The sequence below is a fragment of the Zosterops lateralis genome, assembly GCF_965231275.1.
Source record: "Zosterops lateralis genome assembly, chromosome: 19".
Taxonomy (NCBI): domain Eukaryota; kingdom Metazoa; phylum Chordata; class Aves; order Passeriformes; family Zosteropidae; genus Zosterops; species Zosterops lateralis.
In genome coordinates, this window is record NC_139779.1 from 11,164,016 (window position 1) to 11,188,764 (window position 24,749).

The window sequence follows — 24,749 nt, forward strand, 5'->3', positions numbered from 1 at the left end:
AGGAGACACTTCAATACAGCTAAAGAAAGAGTTTCACCCCTTAACTATAAACAGCAAAAGGCTCTAATTTGTTCAGCTTCTGCTCATGAAATGTGCATTAATTCCTTAATAACAGGTGCACCTTGGAGTCAGGACAGCTAATCACTAGATCAGGAGTTAACCACAGTACAGGGCTCAGAGAAGCCCACATCTTTTTCAAAGAAGGCCTTGGCAAGGTCCCACAAGCCAGATCACAGCAAGTTTATAGCAAAAGGTTGTTCCCTAAAAGTAGAAATAATGATGCCTGTTCTTCTATGGCTTTATGCTCGAGACAGCAAACTCCAAGCTTTTTCAGAGGTGCTGGATATTCAAAATCTTTTGCCTTTGTGATTTCTTTCACATCTCATAAACATTAAGTTCATGTTACAGGGACTCCCTCCTTTCCTTGGCTCCAAATGTCTATGAACCCTCCAGCAGTATTGTATTCTGAAGAAGTCTTCTTTCAAGTGTGGCTGAAATTGCCAATGGATTAAAACAGTTAGGGAGAAGGGGAATAATGAATAATCCAGAGAGAGACCAACTTACAAAACACTCTCTGTTCAAAAGAAACTGCTTCCATTGCAATTCATGTCTCCATTTACTGGAATTGCTAAAATTCTTTTATTTTTTTTAATTCCACATTCTCTGCCATAGTGACTTTTCTGTTTCAGAAAAGTCACTGTTTCTGCCTTACAGGACCAGAGTCAGCCACAGCATCTCCTCCTGTCCATACAGAAGCAAACCAGCAGTATTATTCCACTGCATCTATAAACTTGGAAACGTGTGCCTTATCCCTTGTCTCCCACAATTCTCTCTTCTGTTAATCAACACTCTCAGTAATTTAGTGAGATAAACACCACATTGCTTTGGAGGTGGTTGGCTTTTGGGGTAGTCCCTAACTCCCATTCCTTGTCTCAGGATGTTATGTAAGAAGTGGAAAGCTGTTAAATCTCCAGAGATAATCAAGATCAGTCACAGGCACTGCACACAAGGGACTAACACTGAAATAAAGCAAACAGAATCTTTCCCTGCCTGCCCACACCCTTCTTTTGCACAGAAATACATAAAGAGATGAAGACATGGGGTCAGGAAGAACATGCTTAGCCACCAAATGAAACACAAAAAGCAGAGTCTTGATGAAGAAGCCTGTTGGTGGCCTGTGAACTTCCATTCTCACTGAGAGAAGAAAAAGAAAAGATCAATTTCAAAAGTAAAAGGTAACTCAGACCTAAATCTGGACAGTCAGTCATCCACACACTGATCCTGCACTTCAGTCACTCGTATCAAAGGCACTTCTTTCAGGAAACACGTCAATCCTTTTGTTCATTTATTCTTGAGTTAGACATGAAGCAGAAAATAAAGCACCTGAGTTGTATGCCCATTAGAATGCTGCATGATATCGAGAGAAGGAAATAAAACCAGTGCCAGTCTGAAGCAAAAGGGAAAGCCAGCCTCAGTGCTGTTTGGGCTTTGAAGGCAAAGCACAGTATTGCAAAATGCTCGTGTGGTCAGTAAATTTACAGTAAATGAGGATTCAGGAAGAACCGCAAACTCTGGGCACCAAAATTGATATCATCAGATAAAGTGATATTTGGATATAAGAAACTCTACACGAAGCATCCTGCTATGGGGCATGCAGGTTGGAGGGAGAGAGCAGGCTGAAGGTCCTGCCTAAGTGTGGTGTGTCCCACAGACTTTATCCTGTGTGGGCTTGATATTTCCAGGTCTGAGAGATTTTAGCCTGCTAGCAGCTGCTAACTTTTTCCCAAGGAAAAAATTCTCAAGAAAGCTTCTTCTCAAAACAATCTTGGCAAATAACTCCCCTTTCTCAAAAAAATCTTTCTCTAGGTGGTGTTTGCTGTTTCTCTGGTTTAATCAATGGGATTAGAGAGGTGTCATTCCTATTCACCAACCATTTTAAGTCTGTATCAGAACACCTTATCAAAGGTAGTAAGAATTAGACAATAAAACCTTTTTTCTATGCTCTTTGCCTTCTGAAATATTTGGAGTCTTTCTTTCGTGTCCTACAGTGACAATCCTGCTCCTAACACTGGAATCATGGCTGGCTCCAAGCACCCTCATGGTGCATGAGGGGTTTGCTGGGGTCTACAGCACCTGCTGACCACTGCTGGCCTCAGCCCCTCTGTGGTGGAGGAGGAGTTTACTGTGGAGAGAAGTGCAGAACCCAGCGTGGTGCAGATCCAGGTCCCACTGAACATGTTGGAGCACATAAGGGCGGCAGGTAAATCCAAAAGGACTGACAAGACAGACAGGTGAGCTGCCCCAGCACAAAGAGCTGTTTCCAAACAGGCCAAAGCCAAGTTGTGAGGGAGCTTTCAAGTCAGTCCAAGAGCCCGCCGTGAGTGCCACCCAACGCCAGCAGATAAATCCCTGTGCAGGTCTGAACAGGCAGCAGGTGCTCCCAGGAGGGATGCACTCCACCAAGGGAGCTGCAGCATTCCTCACCAGCCCCCACACTGCCATGGTTTGCAGCCAGGGCCCCAGAAGGAGTTTCTTCTCTAAGCTCTCCCCCGCAAGGTATTGGGGATGATGGAAGTGAAAACGAGAGAAAATTAATCTTTTTTTATTAATTTAGAAAGATGCAATTCATGACTCATCGCGAGCTTGTATAAATAATGACATCGTTTAAATCATATTTGTAATTATACTTAAAGCCAGAGACTTTCAAAGCTGCACTGAGAATAAGGCATCCAACTGTCTAATTTATTGTTATTTTAAGCAGGTACTGTATGCCCAAATTCCCTTGGCAGATTATATCTCAGCTTAAGTGTTTTGCTAGAGGTAATTTTCACATGTTCATGACAGCAGCAATGAGAGGAAGGAAATCAAACAAAAGAGAATTCCATTTTTGTCATCCAATTTCTTCCTCTCTCTGGCAAGCCTGGAAGTGCTTTGTGCATGACTGAGAAACTGCACATTCCCTGTGCTCCACCTGGTTTGGCAGGGAAGAGAAAGTGGAAGTGAGGAAGGACCAAATGCAAGTGGTTTGGGAAAGGAAACAAACCAATAGGCTTTCTTTATCTGCTGTGCAATCTTAGAAAAATGAAAAACTGCTCTATGTGCTACTTCTCATTCTGTGAGGCACCTGTTCATTCATTTCAATAATGGTAATAAAGAACACAAACTCACAAGCAGATCACCTTGAAAGTCTTGTTCATTCTTCCTCAGACTCCTGCAATCCCCAACCACGGGCTTAAATTTAATAAGGTTCAAAAAAATACGTAGAGAAAACTAGAAGTTACCAAGGGGAAAATAATTTGTGCTAATGCATATATAAACCTGGAGCAGCAATCTGCCTAGAAAATGAGTCTTATTAACACCTTGCTTGAAATACTCATGGCATGCTTGGAGGGCACTTGGTGATCCTCAAGGAAATGGATGCAATTTGGAGGACCTGTCCTATGGCTGGTTGATCTGGAAAAGTTGGACCCAGAACAAAAATGGTTGGAGAATGTATCTACTGCTTTTAAATACTTATCATGTGCTGCACTTGTTGCATGAAATCCAAGATGTAGCAAACACATGGAAAATTATCTAATATACATAACTGCTAGTAGCCAGAAGGATCAGAGTCATACATTTATTCAGTACAGAAGTTGGGCTGGGAAAGAGTTACCATTCAGCTTTCCTCAAGACACCGTTTAAACCATGAGAAATTTCTACATGTAAGTATAATCAAATCCTAAAATCCTATATTTACTAGGACTGCAGGACATATATTATATCTTCAGAAATAAATCAGTTAAACTATTTTCTTTCCCTGCTACTAGGAATCTGGGCTGCTCCTCCCAAAATAAAGAAACTTGCCTTCCATGTCAACTCAAATTCCCATGCAAAGGATTTCATTTTTGTCTCCTGCTCATTTTGCTCCCACTTTGTGATTGAACTGACACTGAGGAATCAGAGCTGCTCCTTGCACACTGAAACTGAAACCAAGGAGAGCAGGTTTTCCTTCTGTGTTCAGAAACATGATCAGCAGTTTGACTTTTATATGGCCGTTATTTAAAAACACACACAACCTTTTCCAACCTGGAACTGACTTTCAGTTTCTTTCTTGACTTAGCTGTGTCCCTATCAGTGTCTGCTACAGGTAAGAAAATACAGCATGATATCTTCAATGGCAGAAACTGAGAAATCTCTTGCAATTAATGCTTTTTAAATGGCCTATAATTTCAGAGAACACCATTAATTCATCTCCTCACATGCTGGGTCACAAACTGCTCTTCCCTCTCTTCTGATACACTAAGGGCCCAGAGGAGGAGTACAGATATTGAGGGACAATAGACATTAGATGTTAAAAATTCAAGTGTTAGAAATGAGAAAGGCATTTATCACATGAAGACACACTCCATTCTACTCCTACCTTCTTTTTTGTATAATTTCCTCTTTTTTATATTGTTATTAATGCCACTTTTGGGGAAAGAGTAGGAAAAAATATTCACCTTGGGCACACCACCCTAGGATACTGCCACAAGAAAAGACTGCATAAAACATCTATAGACATAAGGTTCGTGCTGTGTGCTGGAGGCAGAATATATCACCATTCAGCTAAAATGCTGCAACAGAGAAGTGCAGAAAAACTACAGAAATTGCTTTGAAAACAAAAACAAAAAACTGCTTTCCTGGAGCTATCATCAGGTTTGCTTGTCAGATCGGATGCTTTTTTTCTGTGCTCCATTCAAATGCAAAGAAAATGCTTGAGGAAAATTGCTGGTTCTGATATTTACACCCTTCACATGCGCAGCTGGAATGAGATTTCTGCTGTGGTGGAGCAACAGCATCAACAAAATAGTCTAAGCCTAATGGCAGTCACACTGCAAGCACTATTTAAACATATGCAAAGGATTTCTTGAGTCCCTGCTACATATTTTCTAGTAAACTTCATGCTTATATAATTTTTAAGTGCTTATTTTTTCAACAAATTTTAGGAAAATGGGCCAATTCAGTGTAAGATGAGTTTGAAAGTAGAACTGGAGGAAGGAGGTTAATAAAGGTAGATGGAGCAATCTGTAGATGTGGGGCTTGGGGACATGGTGACCTTGGCAGTGCTGGGAATACACAGACTTGATGATCTGAAAGGTCTTTTCCCATCTAAACATTTCTATGATTCCCTGAAAAACCTCCCCACTTCAGCAAGGAAAGCAGAAGCTTCACAGAAGTTCCACATAAGGCAAACCTTTCCTGAGTCACCAGCAAACATTTGTCGTGTTTTAGTTTCCATCTGACGGCAGCACACGCTCTGCCTCATGCCATGGCTTTCCAGGGAAACACAGAATCAGCCCAAATTGTTAGAGAAGTAGGATTTAAGAAATGCCATCCCCCATAAGATTTGGCACTCTCCTTAAAACAGCTGTTACTGAATGCCTTAAGACTAAGCTCTACAAACCCACATGGTTGTACAAAAACATCCCCCAAACAGGAAAAAAACAGGCTCCAAATCCAGAATACTCTGTCACAACCAAAACTTACTTATGTCTAAGTTTCATAGCAAAATTGAAAGGTCTACTCATTATTATGGCCACAGTTGTGGCAATTATTATCTGTAGGGTGTAAATTTCCATCAGACATCAGCACCATATCTTTTATTTTTTTGCAAACAGAAAAATGATGATTCCTGACACAAAAATATTGCTCAGACATAAGACAACAAGGCCACAGATTAATAGAGACACAAATGAAAGGAGAATACAAGACAACAATGTATAATTTCTGTCTCTCTGACAAGTATCCAGAGGTTTATGTTGGATATTAGGAAAAAGTCTTTACTGAAACGGTTGTCCAGCCCTGGCACAGCTGCCCAGGGCAGTGGTGGAGTCCCCATCCCCGGAGGGATTTAACAGATGTGGGGATATAGCACCTGGGGTCATGGGTTAGTGGTGGCCTTGGCAGTGCTGGGGGAATAGTTGGACTCGATCTTGGGGAATTTTCCGAACCTAAACAAATTTATGATTCTATGCTGATCAACTCAAGGCTCTTTTTGTTAATAACTGGTGCAAAAAACCCTCTGCATCCATAGAGCTACAAGTAAATAAAATCCTCTGCCCTTTGTTAACAAAATACTACTTTGCCTTAAGGATGTTGTCTGGGGTTTTACCCCCATAAAAATTTAATTGCCTAATCTCTCTTATCCGATCAGCAGTGTCGCAGTACTTTGCTTATCAGCTGCTTATTCCCAGAAACCTGCCCTGCCCTGATCCTCTTACTGCTACTCCCCAAGTCACCTGCCAAAGCAACTACTTGTGTGGCCTGCCCTGAGTAGAGAGGGAGCAAAATCACCTGGAAGGGAAAGGGAAGGGAAAGGGGGATGTGTGTTATTGCATTACTTTTCCCTCCTTGCAGAAAACAATGACTGATTTTGGCACTCAGTGCCATGGTTTAGTTGAGGTGTTAGGGCTGGGTTGGACTTGATGATCTTGAAGGTCTCTTCCAACCCAGTCATTCTGTGAACTCTGTGAATTTGCCTTATAAGACAAAATTAACAATACTCCTGCCTACAAATGTTCCAAAAAGCTTTCAGAAATGAGCAAATACATTATTCCAGCTGAAGCATCTCCTAATCCTCACCTACATTGCCCCAGCTGGATACAGGCTGCTTCCAGAGCCTCCTAAAGTGGTCTGAGAGTTGCATCAATTTCTTCTTCAAGTCCTTTATACCAACTGATATGTTCTGAAACACATCCATTTCTGTCACAGTACAGGTATTTAAAAGCCCTCCATCAATACATTTTTACTTACAGCCCTTGCCCTCTTTCTGCTTTTCACACACACACACACACACACACACACACACACACACACACACACATTCTCAGAATAAGCAGAGAAAGCTTCCTCTTTTAATGCACACTTCCATCAGTTGCAAACAAGAGGTGTGAAAGGAAATTAGGCATGCAGGTCAGCTCATTCACAAATTAACTGCCTATTCATTTGCAGGAGCACTGGAAGGCCCTGCCAAATAACAGGAGGTGAGCAGCAGTGCTTTTCTGACAGCCTGCAAACAACTGGAGCAGGTAGATGACAGATACCTCCATTTCTCTGAGAAGCCATTTCAGGATCGACTCCTCCTGGTTGCTGTTCCCAGTTTCTGAGCACAAGGCAGACATCAGCATCATCACCAACACTACAATATTAATGATAAACAACTAACTTATAGGGCCACTGTGAGTACTGATTATTTAGGGGGAGTTTTTACATGCCAGAGAGGCTGTGCTGGGTGGGAAAGCAAATCCAGAGAGGGTGATAAAAATGAAATTTGAAATGTTTATCTTGTAATGTAGCAGTGAGGAGCCACCTCTGTGGCAACCCCCAGACCACCTTAAAAACAAGAGCTCCATTCAAAGAAGCCCGGCACCGCGAGCTCCCCGCTCCCCCCAAGACTGGCACGGGAGACCCCGGCCGCCCGCAGCTGCCGCCGTCGAGATTCTGCCTCAGGCTTCCCAGCGCAGCGTAGCCGGCTCCGCCCGGCCCGAGCCCGGCCTGGGGGATCCCAAAGCCTGCCAAGTCACCTGCCCCGGCGCGGCTCCAGCCCGCCAAGCAGTCGCCCGTCCCGGTCCGAGCCCCGGCGCAGAAAAACCCCAAAGCCCGCAAACCCACCACGTGGCTCGGCCGACGGGCGACCAGCCGCTGCTGCTAGATGGTGCGTCCACGAGCTCCTGTACCGCGTCCCTGGGCGCGCCCAGACCGCCGCCCCGCTCCAAGAAAGGGGAACCCACGCCCGCCACGTTCTGTCCCCACCTTACAGCCCTGGTGCTGCCCACCACCAAAACCTCCAAGACGCCATATTGAATTGCAAAACTGCCATGAGAGCCCGCAGCCCCTGCTGCCCGAAGGCGACCCTGTACATGCAAATCAAAAGTCCGAGGTGCATCTTGGGACTCTTTTAACACCAGAAACCCCTTATAAAAATAAAACTAAGTAAAATTAAAACACACAGGAACCAATGCTGGGCCGTGTAGACCCTAAAGTATCAAGGGAACTGATTTTTCCAGTTTCTGTGACTGGCTGTGACTTAAGAGTGCCAAACCAGAAGTGAGACCCCCGAAGAAAACAAAAGCAATTCAGAACTCTGGGATTACTCCCCGCAAGGGATGAGTTTTCCAGCTCTGCTGAACTTCATGCAGCACAGCTGAAAGGACCCTCCTCCTCCACGGCGCACGGGCTGCCAAAAACCCCTCAAGCAACTATTGTAAGAGCTGATTAATAAAGGCATTTTAAGGAGATTAATATTATCTCCGCCCTTTTATTGATAACAAGGCTGTGCTTAGTTATCCCAGGGCACAGAGCAGGCCTGAAGAATGGTCTCCCTGGAAGAAGGGCCACCTGTGAATTCCATGTGTGCCTCTGCAGGACCCTGACATGACTGAGCCTCCCCTCTCTCCTTTCCATCCTTGCTGTCCTGCTGCCACAGCACCACTGCAGCAGCTGGAGAGCACAGAGACTTCTGCAACAGGATCTGCCCCTGTGGACCTGTGGGCTCTGTGGTAACACAAACAGCAACACTTCATGGCAGTGCCCAAAACCAAGCTTGAGCTCTCTGTCCCTTCGCCCATTTATCCTAACACAGGAAAATAAAGTAGTAAAATCTAGATCTCAGTTGTACAATACAAACACTGCAACTGCCCTGCATTCACACTAATGTGAAGAGACTTAAGCCCAGATATTTGCCTTCCAAACTTGACATTACTCAGCTTTGATCAAGATATGCACATCCTTTCCTTTCTGAAACTTTTCAACCCAAAATAAACATTCTTCTTTCACAATTAAATGCCTTTAGAGAAACCCACTACTAACAGTACACAGCACATTTGAAAAATAGATGCTTGCAGCCTATCAAGTAAAGCATTTTGCTTAAATTACACACTCTCCTTTCATGAAATTCCAGCATGTGGTTTTGCCTTCTCTCCATCCCTAGGCCTGCACAAGAGAACACTGCAGGCCTATATTCTGCTTCATATGAATCAACATAAAACCCCATTAGTTTGTTGAGCAGCTGATAAAGATGGCCAGCCTTATCACTGAGGGCTGCCAAGGGCAGAGAGATTGAGGTAAGGAATTTCCAGTGAAGGAATCCATGCCTGCAGCTGTGGCACAGGTGATCTGTGTGCTAAGCAGAGCTCCAGTCTCCTGACATAACCAGTGGGACGGTCCCCTTAACTGCAACTCCCAAGTGTAAATGGAAACAGTTCATAACTCCTGTATAACCAAAGAGACTTCCCCAGGCACTTCAGACTCAAGATGCATCCGTGACTACTTTAGTAAGCATCAAGATTTCAGTAAATTTTAGAGCTGAGCAGAAAAGTAAAAATACCAAGAGCTGAAAGTATCTTTGTACTTTGAGACTGACCTCCATCAACAGCTTCAGTTACCTCATAAGCCCCTGGAGAGATGAATAGTTAGTTAATTGCATTTACTTGTCGTGTCTTCTTACTTGAGAGATCCATACTAAGGCTATGAGAGTATTAACAGTCAAAACAACTGTTATACCAAGATGATAAAATTGATGTAAAAAGCAAACAACAAAGAGTAAGGTTAAATTTCTTTGGACTCCTAAAAAAACCCCAAACCAAACAAAACCAAGAATGAAACCCAACTGAAATTATGAAAACCAGATCAAAGTGCAACTCATATCCATCTCTCCTTTCATCTCAGCATTTCAAGTTCTGAGATTTGATAAGAAATGATATATTCTTTCAGTTTATAACATAACAGTTAAACATATGGCACAAAATGAAGAGACTGGGTGCTAGCTGACCTCAAAGCATGTAGCTAATGATTTCAAACCAGCCAAAGGCTCATAGCAGTAGCTGATCCTTCCAGCAGCTGATAGGAATTAAAGAGCAGGGCACATTATTTGGAAAATTCTAGGATTTTCCATAACAAAAGCCTCAGAATTGTTCCCATAGTATCTTGATCTCACATATTGAAGTACTGCAGAAGTGGACAGCCTGTTTGTCCAGCACACCCTTCTGCTGGATGGTTGTTCCACTGCTTTCCAAAGGGTACAAACTTTACAGCCAACACACAACCCCACTGCTGCCTCAGCACTCACAGCAGGTACCTCCTGCACCCCTGCTCATCCTCAGCACCTCCCCAGGGCTTTCTGTCCCAGCAAACCCAGAGCTGCTCATCCTCCCTGCAAAGCAGGAGCCTCCACCTCCACCAAACAGAGAAAAACCATGCTGAAGAGTGTTCAAAAGTGCTCAGAATTCCAACTCAGAAAGAGAGAGCTGCCCATGGCCAACATTTCTAAAGGCAAAATTACAGCATGCGGGAATTACAGATCTGCAGACAAACCAGTAATTTGTGAGGAATTCAAGCCACCAGAAGCGACAAACAAAATTAGACACAGTCTCCTTTTAACCTCATCTCTATTTTAGGAGCTTTTTTTTTTCTCTTTTTTTTTTTTTTTTAAAAAAAAAAAAAAAAAAAAAAAAAAAAAAAAAAAAAAAAAAAAAAAAAAAAAAAAAGGGTTTGTATATATTTTGTTGTTCAAGTTTCCATGAAATTGGGCTGAGACTGTTTAGGAACAATGTTTCTCTATCATTTACTCTCTTTACCTTAGGATGTGTAGAATTATGCCCATGCCTGTACAAGGAGGTTTCTCTCAGCCATTTAAGAGTAACAGAGTCACTCAGCAGAGATAAAATACAGTAGCCACATAAAAATTTCCATCATCTGTGCAAACATGCTGCTTGACTGGAGGCTGTCAGCTCTGAGATTTTTATTTTTTTTTTTAGGTACCCTTGCATTCTTTCAGTCTTCTCCCAATTGGTGACTACTAAAGTCAAAAGGCAGATCTTTCCCAAAGTGACTCTCACTCATCTACATGTCAATAGACTGAACTATGGAAAAACAAAACAAGAACCAAGCCAATTTCCACCCACCCCACTCAATAACAATAAAATCACACAACAGCCTCTTTAAAGCCATGCCTGTTCATTTGGATAATTACTCTAACAGCCCATCTAAGCATGGCCTCAGCCCTGTCCCCAATGGAGAGACCAAAACCTGAAGGAGAAGGAGGAAACAGCTCATCTGCTGAACACAATGTTAGGAAATGTGAGGTGAACATTCCTCACCACAGCAAGATAAATGTTCCCACCCCAGCACAAAGAAAGGGTTCATATTTCATATATTTTCCATTGTTTGAGCTTGCTTGTACATAAGCAACTACATTTAGCAATTACCAATCGGAGAGACCGAGCAGCTAAAAAGATTATCGTGTTTTTAACAATGCAACAGCAGAACCAACGAGGGAGGCTGCACCCTGTTCAGCTCCACTAATGTTCTCCAGTTCCAGTAGAGAGACACCCTTCCATGAGTACTGTTACCTGTAACACTCACTCATGGGATGTGCATCATCTGCTGCACAAATGAAAATTATCCATCCATGAAAAGTTGCCCTCAGTGGGAGGGCTGCAGCAATGAACTCCAAAGGAAGCCAAACACCACTGTTTAGTGCTCAGTCTAAGCAGGGCTCTTTATAAGAGCCCCTGAGCTCATCCTGTCTCACTGGTCTTCAGTGGTAGAAAGGGAATGGATACACATCTTTATGGAACTAAAAAATTCTGGATTAAAATCAGTCAGTACTTTGATACATAAAATATTTCAATGAGATGGCTCTGTGACATAAGGAAATATCCTGTAGGTAGCGATGGAGGGAGTGGTTTTAGGCTGATTTGACTCCATGGAGTTCATCAGGCAGTGAAGAGCACAGAGGAAGGACTTGCACAGCCCTGGCAATCTCACAGCCTGGTGCCTGTTCCACACCCATGTGCTGCTGCATCTCCACCCTGCCCAGACAGCAGCTGCTGTGGCTGGCACCGGGTCCTGCACGGGGAAAGGGCAGCAGCCTTGTACCCCAGGGAAGGCACAATGCCCAAGGATCTCAAGAAACAGCAAGAAAGGCTTTACCGACCTACAAAGGCTTTCAAAGAGAAGTCTGCAGTGTTGCATGAGTGACTGCTCCAGCTCCAATGACACAGCATCCTCACATAGTTATCACTCCCCAGCAAGTGCTGCCTTTATGTGTTTAACAGAAACCTCCTAACACTGCCCGCTCTAGCTTTCATTATATGCTCTGAAAGCACTCTTCTACTGGACCTTTACAACAATAACGCAGAGTGTTTGCGGACAAAGACAAGTTTTATAAGGCTGGCAAGGAATTAAGTGTTCTTAAAACTATTAATGGGGATGGAAGGAACAGGGAACGCTTATCAGTCCGGGCTGCTGGCACGGGAGGTCACAGCAGCAGCCAGACACGGCAGGTGCAGGCGATGAAATCTGTGCGCACATTCTGGAGGGACAGCTTCAAACAGAGCTGCTCTTCTCTGCTGCCGCTGCCTAATTTGATTACACACAAGTGAGAGCCGAGGGGAGGGCGGCAAAGGCAGCAGCAGCAGGACCCTCTGGGCACCCATGCGGAAGGCACGGGGCGCCCGCAGCTGCGGGCTAAGCGCAGGGCTCCGAGCGGGATCGCCCTGAAATTACAGGAGCACCGCGCGGCGGGCACGGCACGAGCCTCTGGGAGACAAAAAGCGACTTGCCTTCCCCTCAGCAAACCACACGCCGCACAGCAATTTGGGCTGGAGAGAGGCTGCTCTGGATTTAAAGGGAAACCGATCTGTTCAAAGGGACGGGTCCCAGGGCAGGAGGGTCTGGAGCGGCTCTGTGAACATCCCTCACACACACCGTAACACCTCGTCCCCAATACTTGTAGGTGTTACATTCTTTCAGCTTTCCACCAACCACGCCTTTTACCACCTGGCTTTTTAAAAAATGCCAAGAGACTCTTTTGTAACAATAATCTCTAACCCAAAATTATCCAGAGTGTGCTCTTGGTGCTCTTGCTTCCCTCTAGCCCTGTAATCTTACAGAAGAACCCTCTAGAAGTCCCTCTATAAAGGGATCGCTCCTTTAACAGACAGAACAATTCAGTCTCTATTGAATTATGGGTTAAAAGGGAAAAAAAAAACCCAAAGCAAAAAACCCAGAGTCTAGGATTAGGTCCTCCAGACTAAGCCCAAGAATATTACTAAAGAAGAAAAATTGCTCTTGTTGGGATATTTAGATACAAGATATTTTTAAATCTTCCTTAAAATTGTTATGACACTACCTACCAGAGTCTAATTATACTTTCATAATTATATGTATTAATATCTAAAGTGTGTAATTACAAAGGACTCAATATATTTTAGAAACATCATACATATAAGCCTTTTTTTTTTTTTAAATAGAAACTTCCTGCAGACTGTAAGATCTGTATTTTAGTTCTCCTGTCTTGATGACTCAATACTAGCAGAGGCAACTGGAGTCCACATGTTTGAATAGAAGCTGCAAATAGGGATCTTCTATATTATGTCAAAGGCATTGATCAGAAAAACCACCAAAACCTTGCTCCTGCAGAATAAAAGAAACACTTGAAAACAGTGGAGAAATCAAATCAAATCAAATCAAATCAATTAATTAATAATAATAAATTTTCTTCTAAGCAGCTTCCTTCGCTAAAGCAAAAGCTTTTCTGCATTTGTTTTAATATACGAAGAGAACTGGAGCATTGGAAAAATAGAGGACTTGCCAGCCAAAAGAGTGATTAACGGAATTTACAAACATCTTAATTATCAGATCAGTGATAGAAATCTCCTAACTAGTGGTGTCCACACCGTGGCTGAGCCTGCCTGTTGTTTTCTGGCAGTCTCTGGGCAGAGAGCACAGGCAGAACATCTATGACTGCCTGGACAATCCCAGTCTCCACTGCTGGGCTCATGCCGCACACACAAACCTCTTTTGCAGGTAACAATGGCCCAGGAAATCTCTCCCACTCAGGACTGAAGTGGTTTGTGCTTCAATTGCACAAGTCTGAGTGAATAAAACCAAACATTATCAGCTTACAAAGCCCAGTAATTTCTAAATGGTAATGAATGCATTTCCCATTCACCAAGAAAATGAGAAGGGATGGTATAATAGAGCTTGACTAAATATTTAAACCAAAAATGTTAAATCCTGATTCAGATTTTATTGCATGTGCTTACAGACAGAGACCTTTCCTCAGCCACTCACACAACTTCTGGTTTTATTCAAACATCAGCGCCACTTCTAATTTATTCTTGTTAAGTGGCTTTCAGCAGTGCAAGTGATTTAAATGCACACTTGAGAGGCAAATGTAAGCTTGCAATAAAGTGGAGTTTGACATTTAAACCATTACATATCTTTGAACATAATATGACTACAGAAGCATTACTAATTTTGGTCACTTCCAGATAGAAGTTTAAAAAACACAGTGAAATGCAGACCAAAAGTGATTTACCTCTCTTTTCTCCAGCAACTCTTGCAACTCTCTTGATTCACAGCCCAAAAACTTGAAAATTTTGGTGGCTTTGTAATAACATAAAGCACTTCCAGTGCACCGTAAATAGCTGACATAAATGTGCCTTAATACAATCACAATACACCTTTATGAACAAACATAATTATAACTTGACTTGAAAAAGTGTTTTAGCTTCTAAGAGTGCCACTTCTCCAATGCCCCTAACTCCAGCAGCTTAAGAGCATGACCCAAAACTTAAGTCATGGAAAGTTCTGCCTTCATGGGTGTTAAAGCACATATAGAACAGTGCATGAGCTTCCAAAACTGGGCCCAGCTTACAAAGTAACAGAGCAACATTTATTTATGCCCAGCTGGAACGGTAAGAGGTGAAAATTTCAACTACTTAAAAATACATGTTTCATGAAGGAAATAGCAAGTGACTCTAAACTTTAGCAGATCTGCCAAGACCCTGCTATAATGAAGTAATGAAGTGAAATCATTAATTTTATTGCTTTTGCAGCTTCTGTACAGTTCAAGGTACACCCCAGAGCCGAAAGGCACACAGCAACGTATGCTGGGCAGGTGTTGCTAACTGCTCCTGAGCATCCAGCATCTCTGTATGTGTAAAAAGCAGACTAAATAAACACAGAGGTAAAGAAAATAAAATTGGTTATTTCCTCACTGAGTAAGAAATGCTGTTGCTGAGAAGGGCAAGGGGGGAGAGCAGGAGATACACTCACTTTGGGGGGCACCAGTGCTCAGAGCCCAGTGGTCCCAACAATCTCATGTTCTGAACAATGACTCAAGGTTTTTCATTAGGGATGGAGTAATTGCTTGTGCAGTCTGTATGTAAGTGCAGATGAACAAGAACACCACAATTCCTCTCATTTAGAGGGGGAAAAAATATCTTCCTTGTCTTAATACCAGTTGGGAATAAAACACACAAACATATTAACTGATCATCAGAAGCTCAAAGCTCAGGAACCTCAGCACTTTGTGCTTACAGTCAAAAATCAATGACTAAAAGCCAACACTTGGCATTTTCTGTACCTTGTTATAGGAAAGTCATCATGGAGAGATTAATGTTTGTCCTTCCAAGCACTATTACTCAGGTACTTTGGTACTTCTGAGTTACAAATTCCTGAAGAATTGCAAAGGAAAAAATCAAGTCTCATATCCTAATACTATTACATTAAATAATTTTTTGTCCTCTGTCTTCTCTTCCCCACGAGAAAAGGAACTAACACATCCAAGACGGAGCTGATCAGGAACTGTCAGTTTTAATCAGAACACTGTTGCTGTCAGTCACCAGTAGCCCTTGGGTATTTTGTTTCCTGAATATATAAAAGATTGTTATCCTGACAGTTAGTCAGCATTTCTGGCTGCAAGACGGAAATAACAAGACTATTAGAAATGTTTTAACATTGCTATTACTGCAGCAGTATTTGAGTTCTAATAGCTCAGCACACCAACACAGGCAATGACCCCTCCTGATGAGCCACACTGCTGCAACAGAAATTACTCCTCCTTATTGCATACTTTGCACACTTGGTATTTATTAATAGTGTTGCAATTCTGTATTAATTATTATTTAGCACTGAAACTGCACAAAATTAGTGCCTGGCCCAAAGTGTTTAAGCAGCTCTGATTCAGCATCCCATAAGCAACATTTCATCCACCAACCTGCTCAGGGAATAAAGCCTGGACAGCAGTGGCACTTGGTCAGCTGGTGTCACATCAAATTATTTATATCCTACAGCTTGGGACAGCCAAGCCCCAGTGGGTCTGGCTGGGGCAAAGTTTACAAGCACCAGTCTGTTGGAAAAAAATCACCCAGCACTAAAGGCAATGTGAAAATGAGAACACAGCATCTTATGCAAAATTATTAGAAAAGAAATCCTGTCATAGTCTCCCGTTTTCAAATGAAAAGTTCCACTGAAGAGGAACAGGGCAAGAGCACACAGTGATTTGTGAACTTCCCAAAGTGCCCACCTGGTAGGAAAGCTGTGCTAAAGCAGCTGCCTAAGTCAGGATTCAAAGCAAAACTTCCAAGGTCATCACCACCACACAGGCACAAATCATGAAATGCAAACGTGACAGGCAGAGAGAAGTGAAAATTGCAAATCAACAACTGGGCAAGACCCCCCCACTGCCCTCCTTTTCAGATCCATACTGCTTTGTTGGCAAACCCTCCTGAAGGATCACTTCTCTGAAATGAGAGTATGCAGAGAGCACAGATCAGCAAATCCCAGGACAGCCATGTGAGTCAGAGTCAACCTTCAGACAGGTTTAATTCAGGCCCTGCAGACTTCACACAGACATCAGTACTGTTACCACTGTCAGTTCACCCATTTTTTGTTGTTTTCCACATTGCCAAGAACACAGAGCTGAATTCTAAGACAATAATGACTAATACAAATACAAATGTTACTAATACAAATAGAGAAAATAGGAACCCATTAACTTCTGTGGCCCCTTAGGCACCTCACAGGTTCTTTGCAGAACTCATTTTGCACACACATTATTTATTCTGGAACACTCATCACTCTACATCCATAGTGCCAATTTCCACAAAACTCTCTCAGCCAGAAGGGCATCACCCTCCTTTACCCATTTCCAACAGACATCTTCATCCTTTCTCCTGTGATGCTCATCATGTTTGGAAGATGCTGTTTGTAAACTCTTGTTGAAAGCTGCCCTTTTCTTCCCTCAAATCTCCCCTCACCCCTTGGCTGAACTTCCTAACAAAAAGCCCCATCTGCTCATTTTCCAGGGCCTCTCCCATTGACCAGTTCTGTCTCTTGTGTCCCTCTGACTCTCCATCCTTGGCCTGCATCTCTCTGATATATTTTGGAGATACGGAGATAAATGTGGATTATAAGTACTTTGGGTGCACCCCCTTATTCCATAGAATAACCCACCATGCTACATCATCAGCAGCTTATTTGCTTATCATGAACAGTGTACCAGAAAAAATGAAGAGCAAATGTTCTCCCTTATTCCCATTTATTATACAAGTTGAGTGATAGAATTTAACCCTATTGCAGCTTGGTATGGTATTTCAAAAGTCTGAAGGAATGATTACAGATTTCCCACACTTTTGCCCAGAGAAAGTTTATCACAAAGCTTCTGGTATTGACAGTCACAGAGATCAAGGGACTAATGAGATCATTACATTATTCTTAAGAACATACTCAATATTTATGAGTATATTAACTCCATGTAATAAAGGCCACATTCTCTGGCTGTGATGACTTGGATGCTTTGGGGATAAAATTAATCAACATGCATGAAAGAGGATCTCAGAGTCAAACAGGAAAATCTGCACATAATAACAAAGATAGTTAGTATCTGGCAAACCTACAGCACAAGGAAGAAAAAAATACTATGATTAAACATAATAAGACTTCACTTGAAATGTAAAATACTCTGGAACAAATCCTGCCAGCTCGCATAATAAGCAGCAAACAGGAAGCAGCAGCCTTTGCAATAAAGCACAACACAGAGGGAAAATAGAACACGAGGGAACAAGATGCTATGGCAGAATCCCTGTCACTGTGCTGCAAAGCACTTTCTGTCTCCTGCTTTTGAAGCGCACCAGGTTCAAGTCTAATTTCTGCTCCCAAAGCAGCACCTGTTGAATTTTGAGTCAGTAGCAGGTCCCTTCTGCCCACGTAAAACACTGTCATCCTTTCACAGACTCTCACATGTGTGAGCTGGTGGCACTACTGGCTCGAGTGCATTCTGTCAGTATTATTTTCTAATATTTTCCAGCATTACATTCCTTCCAGAGCTCTGTCCTGGGTGCTTGCACTGCCTCTTAACGCTTCCCTCCCTGAAGCTATAAGCACTGAGCATAATCTTGTTAAAAGGGGAGAAGGGGCTCTTTTTATCCCATTCCATATGAATTCTGTAACTACATTCACTAAAAAACACTCAATGGGACACTATGTTACTATCAGAAATGTGAGGTCACAAGAAAAAAGAAGCAGTTTTGGCTCACAACCTCTTGAATGTCTTCGCACTTTAGTTAGTGCTGAACCTTTCCTAACCCTTCAGCTGGAGTCTGTACTACGCAGCTGTAAACTTGACTTTCAACTTTCAGTGATCATTTGCATGTATGTATCTTCAAAGAATGGCATTTGATTTGCAACTATGTGTTGTAATGAGAGGCTAATTAACACAAATACAGTTATTAGCAAGTTGCAGACATTTAAAGGACAAAACCAGCAGACCAAAGTCTGTGACATACTGTGTGACAGGGATGGAGAACCTCAAGGATGAACTGATACCAGCTAAGGCTCTGCCACTACACAGGCAAATCACTGATATCCTGCAACTTGGTTTCCCCTTCTGTAGTAGGATAGTGAGACTCTTTTACTTTGCTGGGTAGTTCTCCAGCTTAATTAAATCGTTGCCTTTAAATTAAAGCACTACAGAAATGCCAGGAAGTAGCATCTGAATTAAAGGTGGAGGTGACACCCTAATGAAGCAAGACTGTTTTCATCGTCAACAGCAGGCGCAGTAAAAGGTCACCCATGGTATAATTGTGAAACCACATTCCAAACTTCTGAAGGCAAGATGACTTTTCCCAAAACTTCATTAAGGAAGAAGATATGTCCCAGCATCGTGGCATGGCTGCAATCCTGCAGTTTCACAGGAAATCTCCAATGGTTTCATTACTTTTGTTTCCCCCTTGTCCTTACTTGTTTGCTATCCCAATAGCAGTGAAATACCACAGCTTTTGAAAGAATGCTTTTTCCACGGGCAACTGTTTTCAGTATGATCAAAGACCTATTAAGAAAATTGCAGAGGATCATTTCCCTTCAAGTTGGTAATGCTCAGCACTGATTGAGTTTTCAATCTTTTCTTTACAAAAGCCACAGTAGATGCACTTGTATTTTTTTGTCTAGGACAGCTTCTCTTAAATACCAGTATATTCCAAAACACTCCACATGTACTGGAAATTTCCAACTCTTTGTAAACATAAGGACCTTATTGAAATACCCACTAGTGCTGTGCAGGCTTTATTTTTTAAGTACTGGAAGAAACTTATTCTTAAACCTTAAGAAACAGGCCAGTCCTCAGTGGAGGCCCATTTTCATCATGTATTCCCAAAAAAGGCTGCAAACTTGGTGTCAGGTGTGAAGCTGTGCGTGCCCTGTATCTTGGAAACTGCACTCAAGCTCTGTCGCAGATACCAAAAAGCCATATCCCATCGTAAACTCATTTAGTCCATTCTGGGAAGTCATTAAACCAAAACCAGGGCAACAGGCAGCTACTTTCTTGTGTACTGCACTTGAAAAAAAAAGATTATCCAAAACTAACTCATTATACACAATGTTTATGTGTCCAGAGCATAAACACCGAGAAGTAAAACATTTGCTGTTTGCTTTGTAGCAATGCAAAAGCTTTTACTTTTAAGGGTAAGATGTGCTATAGGACAGGCCAGCCTAGTTCTTTCTATTGCATAAGATGCTCTTGCATTGACTGGATACATACCATCCAGCTTCTGCGAGGATTTGTTAGAAAATAGTGGAAGACACTCAGGAAATTACATCTGGAAATAACTCTGTATATGATTTTCCCCCCCAGTAAATAAATACATACTTGCATATACTTGTTAAATATATATATACACTAAATATATGCTTGCATTTGCTTATACTTTTTGGAAAACCAAAATGATTGCAACCATGTTCTCAAGTAAGACAGAAGATGTACTTGGAGTATGGTGCCCATACAGCTGGACACTCTGTTTGCTTATGTCTGTCTGTCAGCTGCCTGCTAATTGCTTTTGAGGCCAGACCTGCCTCTGACTAAATCTGACAGCAGGAAGAAGTCCCAAAGCTTCCAACACTTTCATTTAAAGAAATGGTTGGGTAGATGTAAGACTCTTATAAGACAAGAAGAGAAAGGCTAATGACAAAGGTCAACTATTATTTGACATCAGAGAATCCACAGCAGGGATCACCCTAGAGACAAATCCTCAGGAATCAGTTTCCATTGGTACTGCTGCTCCTCTAACACTTGTTTCAAATAGAGCTGGAACCAGAAATTAATTTCAGTTCTCACAACAGTCCACTGGCCTTAGGTAAATCATAATTTCTGATGCTACTTCCCCTGCCATAATGTGGCTGGTGTTAAAATCCCTTATTATGTTGCTGTAACAATTCATATTTGAAATGTACTTTGAAGGTCTAGAGAATTGTATTTACTAATTATTACCTGTCTTGAGACATGAGCTGAATATTCAAAGCGCTAGCTTGATTCATCTGCAAGTGCACATCACATAAGCATGTGGTATGTACTAAGACTCAAAATACAAAAGTAAAGATTACTTTTAGAGAAGACTTTATAATCAAGTCAGTTTTGAGCTCAAAACATATAATTTTTATTACCACAACTCTTCCATTACACTGGATTTAAATTATTTCATGTTTTAGATTAGCACTTTATATAACACCAGTTTGAAAAGTAAATACCAATTGACAGAAGACAAAAAGCCCATGCAAAGTTTGATTCTGTCCCCAAAGGCAAGTCTGATGTCTGAGATCTCAAACCTTTGATATCAAGCTGAATGTTAATAGATAAGTTCCACAGGGCAATTATTGAGCACAGTAATACCAGAGCTTGTCCCAGAAATACCAGCAGTCACAGCACTGGGTTTGGCAATGCCACATTACACTAGGCAGGCATTTTTATTCTCTGCTTGGTCAGGCACCTTCCAGTCTTTCCAGAAAAGAAGATGCTTTCAGTTCTTGCAGGCAGAAAATTCAGATTGCAAAGGTCTCAGTGGAAGTGCTGGAGCAAATAGGTGAACTAGATGTGTTTTGTGGTTCGTTTTTTGGGTTTTTTTTAAGAATGCATGAGGGGGGGAATAGCTTCCTAAAAAGGAAATTTCCCATGCCTTAAAGGTGCTTTGTAGTAAAACTCTATTTAGAGAGGTCCCTATTTGAGGGCAAGGGAGCACACTACAATTTCCTTTGATAATAACAGATTAACCTTGTATGTTCAAGCTTTCTTCTGTAACAGACTGACTACCAGCTGAGTACTCAATATCTCCCAATACTGGCCTTTACATATTCTGAAGGAACAAGCCACATCTAAAAAGAAAAACAAAAAAGCCACAACGGTGCCAGCTTAATTTTCCTTCTAATCCTCCCCATCTCTCTACTCCAGACAAAATAAATACAACCTGGCCAACTTATTCTGACAACAGTGACTTAGATTTATGTCCCTTGCTCTCTATCATTGCCCTACAAACATATATTATTTTAATGTAGTATAAACAAATATCAGATTTGCTTAACACCACATTGAGCCCTAGTGATTAAAACATATATATGCATAGAGAAAAATTTATACATGCACAAACCCCTTTGTAAGCTCTGAAGATAAAATTATCAGTATTGCCAAACAGAGAATATGTATTATATTCTAATGACATGAGACAGTTGATTACCAACAAGCCTACTTCATTTCTAATTAGAAAAAGTTCAGTGATGATCTGCTTCCCTGCTGTTATTGCCTGACAAGAATAAACAAGGAGTCCTCTCTAGGGATGGCCCAGTAAACATCCAAACAGACATTTGCTTTGGAGCTGAGCTTCACAGCAGTAGTAAGTACTGAGAAACATAGTGGTTCACACAGCACGGCTGGTCACACATCCACCAGCGCACGGTTTTAAGTGTTTACCTCAAGAAAACCGAGCTTTGCAAAGTGCACTGCAGCTGCCTGGCTGCTCCTCCTGCGCCCGCTCCTGCCAGCTCTGCTGTCACCTGCTCGGGAGTTCTGCAGGGAAGGGACCCTCCTTGGCACAGGGCTGAAGGGCAGCCGAGTACTCCAGGCTGGACGCGCTCCGCAGAAACAAAGCAGAGGGGATTTGCCTCGCTGCGATTTTCACCCAAGGAGAGACACATGGCTCTCGCAGGGCTGTTTTCCCCGCGTTGGGCAGCGGGCTGTGTCTCCTCGGCCGCAGCTGCACCTGTCGCCCACAGCGCTCACCCCATGCCGGGATCGATAGCGCGTCTGCCATCGCCCCGAGCCCCGCCGAGCGCCCTCCGCTCCGCTCCTACCGCGCCGCGGCCGCCGCTCCCTCCCCAAGCCACCGAGCACCGATTCCGCCATCGAGCCCACACAAACAAAGGGCGCTGCTCTTATTTTCGATAAAATTCAGACAAACTAGAGAACAATACCGGAGGGGCCGCACAATGGGCACCGGCCGTGCCGCATGCCTCACGCCATCCCTCCCTCCCCAGCCCCGGCACGGCGGGCGAGCCGCGCTGACCCCAGCCCGGGACAGCCCCGGGCACGGCGGCGGCTGCACCGTGCTCGGGCAGGGCTGTCCCTGGGCAGCGGGGGATGCCCTCAGAGCCGCGGGGTGCGCTCACCTGCCACCGTGTACCGGTCCAGGTAGTTGAGCACGTTGCCCACGCTGAGGATGCCGGCGGCTGCTACCCGGGCCCGGCCGAGGGTCGGCGCCTTGCGGAGGGCGGCGGGGCGGTCGGGGTGCTTGCCGCTGGCCGGGGGGTTCATCCTGCCCGACAGGGTCTGCACCTCGCCCTCGGCGCCCCGGCCGCAGCAGCCCCGCTCGCCGTCCTCTTCCTCCTCCTCGTCGCCAGCTCGGAGCCGCCCGCCGCAGCCAGGGCTGCTGCCGGAGGAGCCGTCGTTTTCCAGGCACATCATGGGCTGCGGGAAGGAATCTCGGCGTGCGGGAGCCCGGGCGGTGTGACGGACTGACGGACGGAGGGACGGACGGACGGACGGATGGACAGGCGGAGAAAGCGAGCGGAGCGCGCTCAGCGCCGCATCCCGCGGTCGCCCCGAGCCTGCCCGGGACAGGCCGGCTCTGACAGCCCGGGCGGGCGGGGCCCGAAACATGCCCGCCCCTGTCCCGCCCCCGCCCCGCCCCGCCGGCCTGCGCGCCCCGCCCCGCCGGCCCCGAGGGGTCCATGAGCCCGGCCCGGGGTGGTCCGGCGGGGCGGCTCCTTAACCGCCCTTGAACCGGCCCTAATAGGTGTTCCCTCAGCCATGCTCTGCACCGGCCCTAATAGGCGTTCCCTCAGCCGCGCCGTTCACCGGCCCTTCAGCCGCCCATAGACCGGCCCGCAGGGGTGTCCCCTCAGCCCTCCTCAGGGCGCCTCCTCATCCCTCCTCAGACCGGCCCCGAGAGGTCCGTCAGCCGCCTCAGGTCGGCACCTCTTCTGTTTTCAGTGTGGCCCTGAGGGTGTCCCCTCAGCCCCCCCCAGGTGCCCTGAGGGAATCCCTCAGCCCAGCCAGGTCCCTCCCTCAGCCCGCCTCAGCCCGGCCACGACAGGCGCTTCCTCAGAAACCTCAGCTCGACCATGAGAGGATCGCCCCTCAGCCCGACCCAACCCAGCCCAGCCCGGGCGTGAGGAGGTTTTCCCTCTGCCCGCCTCAGCTTAGCCCTCACTCAGATGATCCCTTCAGCCTGGCTGTGAGGGGATTCCCTCTCAGCCCCCCTCAGTCCCGCCATGAGAAGGTTCCCCCTCAGCTCAGCTCAGTTCACCTCACCCCGGAGAGGCCGAGTCCCACCTCCCCAGCGTCACCAGCACAGTGGGTCGTGTAATGAATTTCCTTTATCTGCCTTTATTATTCTTCAGCACTGCACAACGAGCTTCAAACACACGGGCGGGCGGAAGCGTGGAAGTAGCTGGAAAAAAAACCCAAACCCACCAAACAAAACCAATGACTTCAGCATTACCAACTTGTACCCAACAATGGCCGTGCAGGCCCACCCTCGGACGTGGGTTTTAAGAATAAATCTGTACAAAAGTTCTCCTTGCCCATCCTGAGTGCTCAGTCTCCAATAACACGGGCTGGCTGGGAAGGGACAGTGTGGTGCAGGGTGGGGGCTCACTGGGCTGTGCCACCGATCTCACAGCTTCCTGCTTGGCCCCAGATCATTTTCCTACGGCACAGGAGCAGCTTCAGGAATAACACACCTCTTCAAAGGAAGTAAAATTGGTCTGGAGTTCCCCTCACTGCAAACAGTTCCATCCCGCTCCCTATAAAGTTCCACCTTTGAGCTAAGAACGGCCAAGAAACATTTCATTTCAAAAGGAGAATCTTCAAAGAGAAGTGTTCGCAACCAAAGTGGCTCCAGCCTGTCATACCTGTCATAAAACTACAAAAGGTAACTAAAACCAGAGAAATAAAAAGGCTGCTGGGGAGCCAATCTGTGTCCAAGAACAGCATGTTACAATTTCAGATTTCTCTCAGTTTGTTGATCTTACCTACGAAAGTGTGTTGTGATTAAAGCCTTTGTCTCTCAGGTACTTAAACAAATCCTCACCGCCTTTCTCTGAGGAACACAGAGCTGCTTGCAGCACAGTGTGTGTGTGTGCTCAGCATACCTGGCTGTGTCACACCCTGCCCACCA

General features: G+C 44.4%; 1 protein-coding gene across 1 annotated transcript in view; it reads right to left on the reverse strand.

Moving 5' to 3' along the window:
- Positions 1-23,032, reverse strand: part of SPNS2 (SPNS lysolipid transporter 2, sphingosine-1-phosphate) — a gene marked incomplete at its 5' end in the record, with an annotated part of 131,968 nt that extends 108,936 nt beyond the window's left edge. Inside the window, one exon of the mRNA XM_083875094.1 lies at positions 22,738-23,032. Within this exon, the coding sequence (XP_083731220.1) occupies positions 22,738-23,032 (295 nt within the window). The remainder of the gene's footprint in view (positions 1-22,737) is intronic.
- Between the last annotated feature and the right edge of the window lie 1,717 nt (positions 23,033-24,749).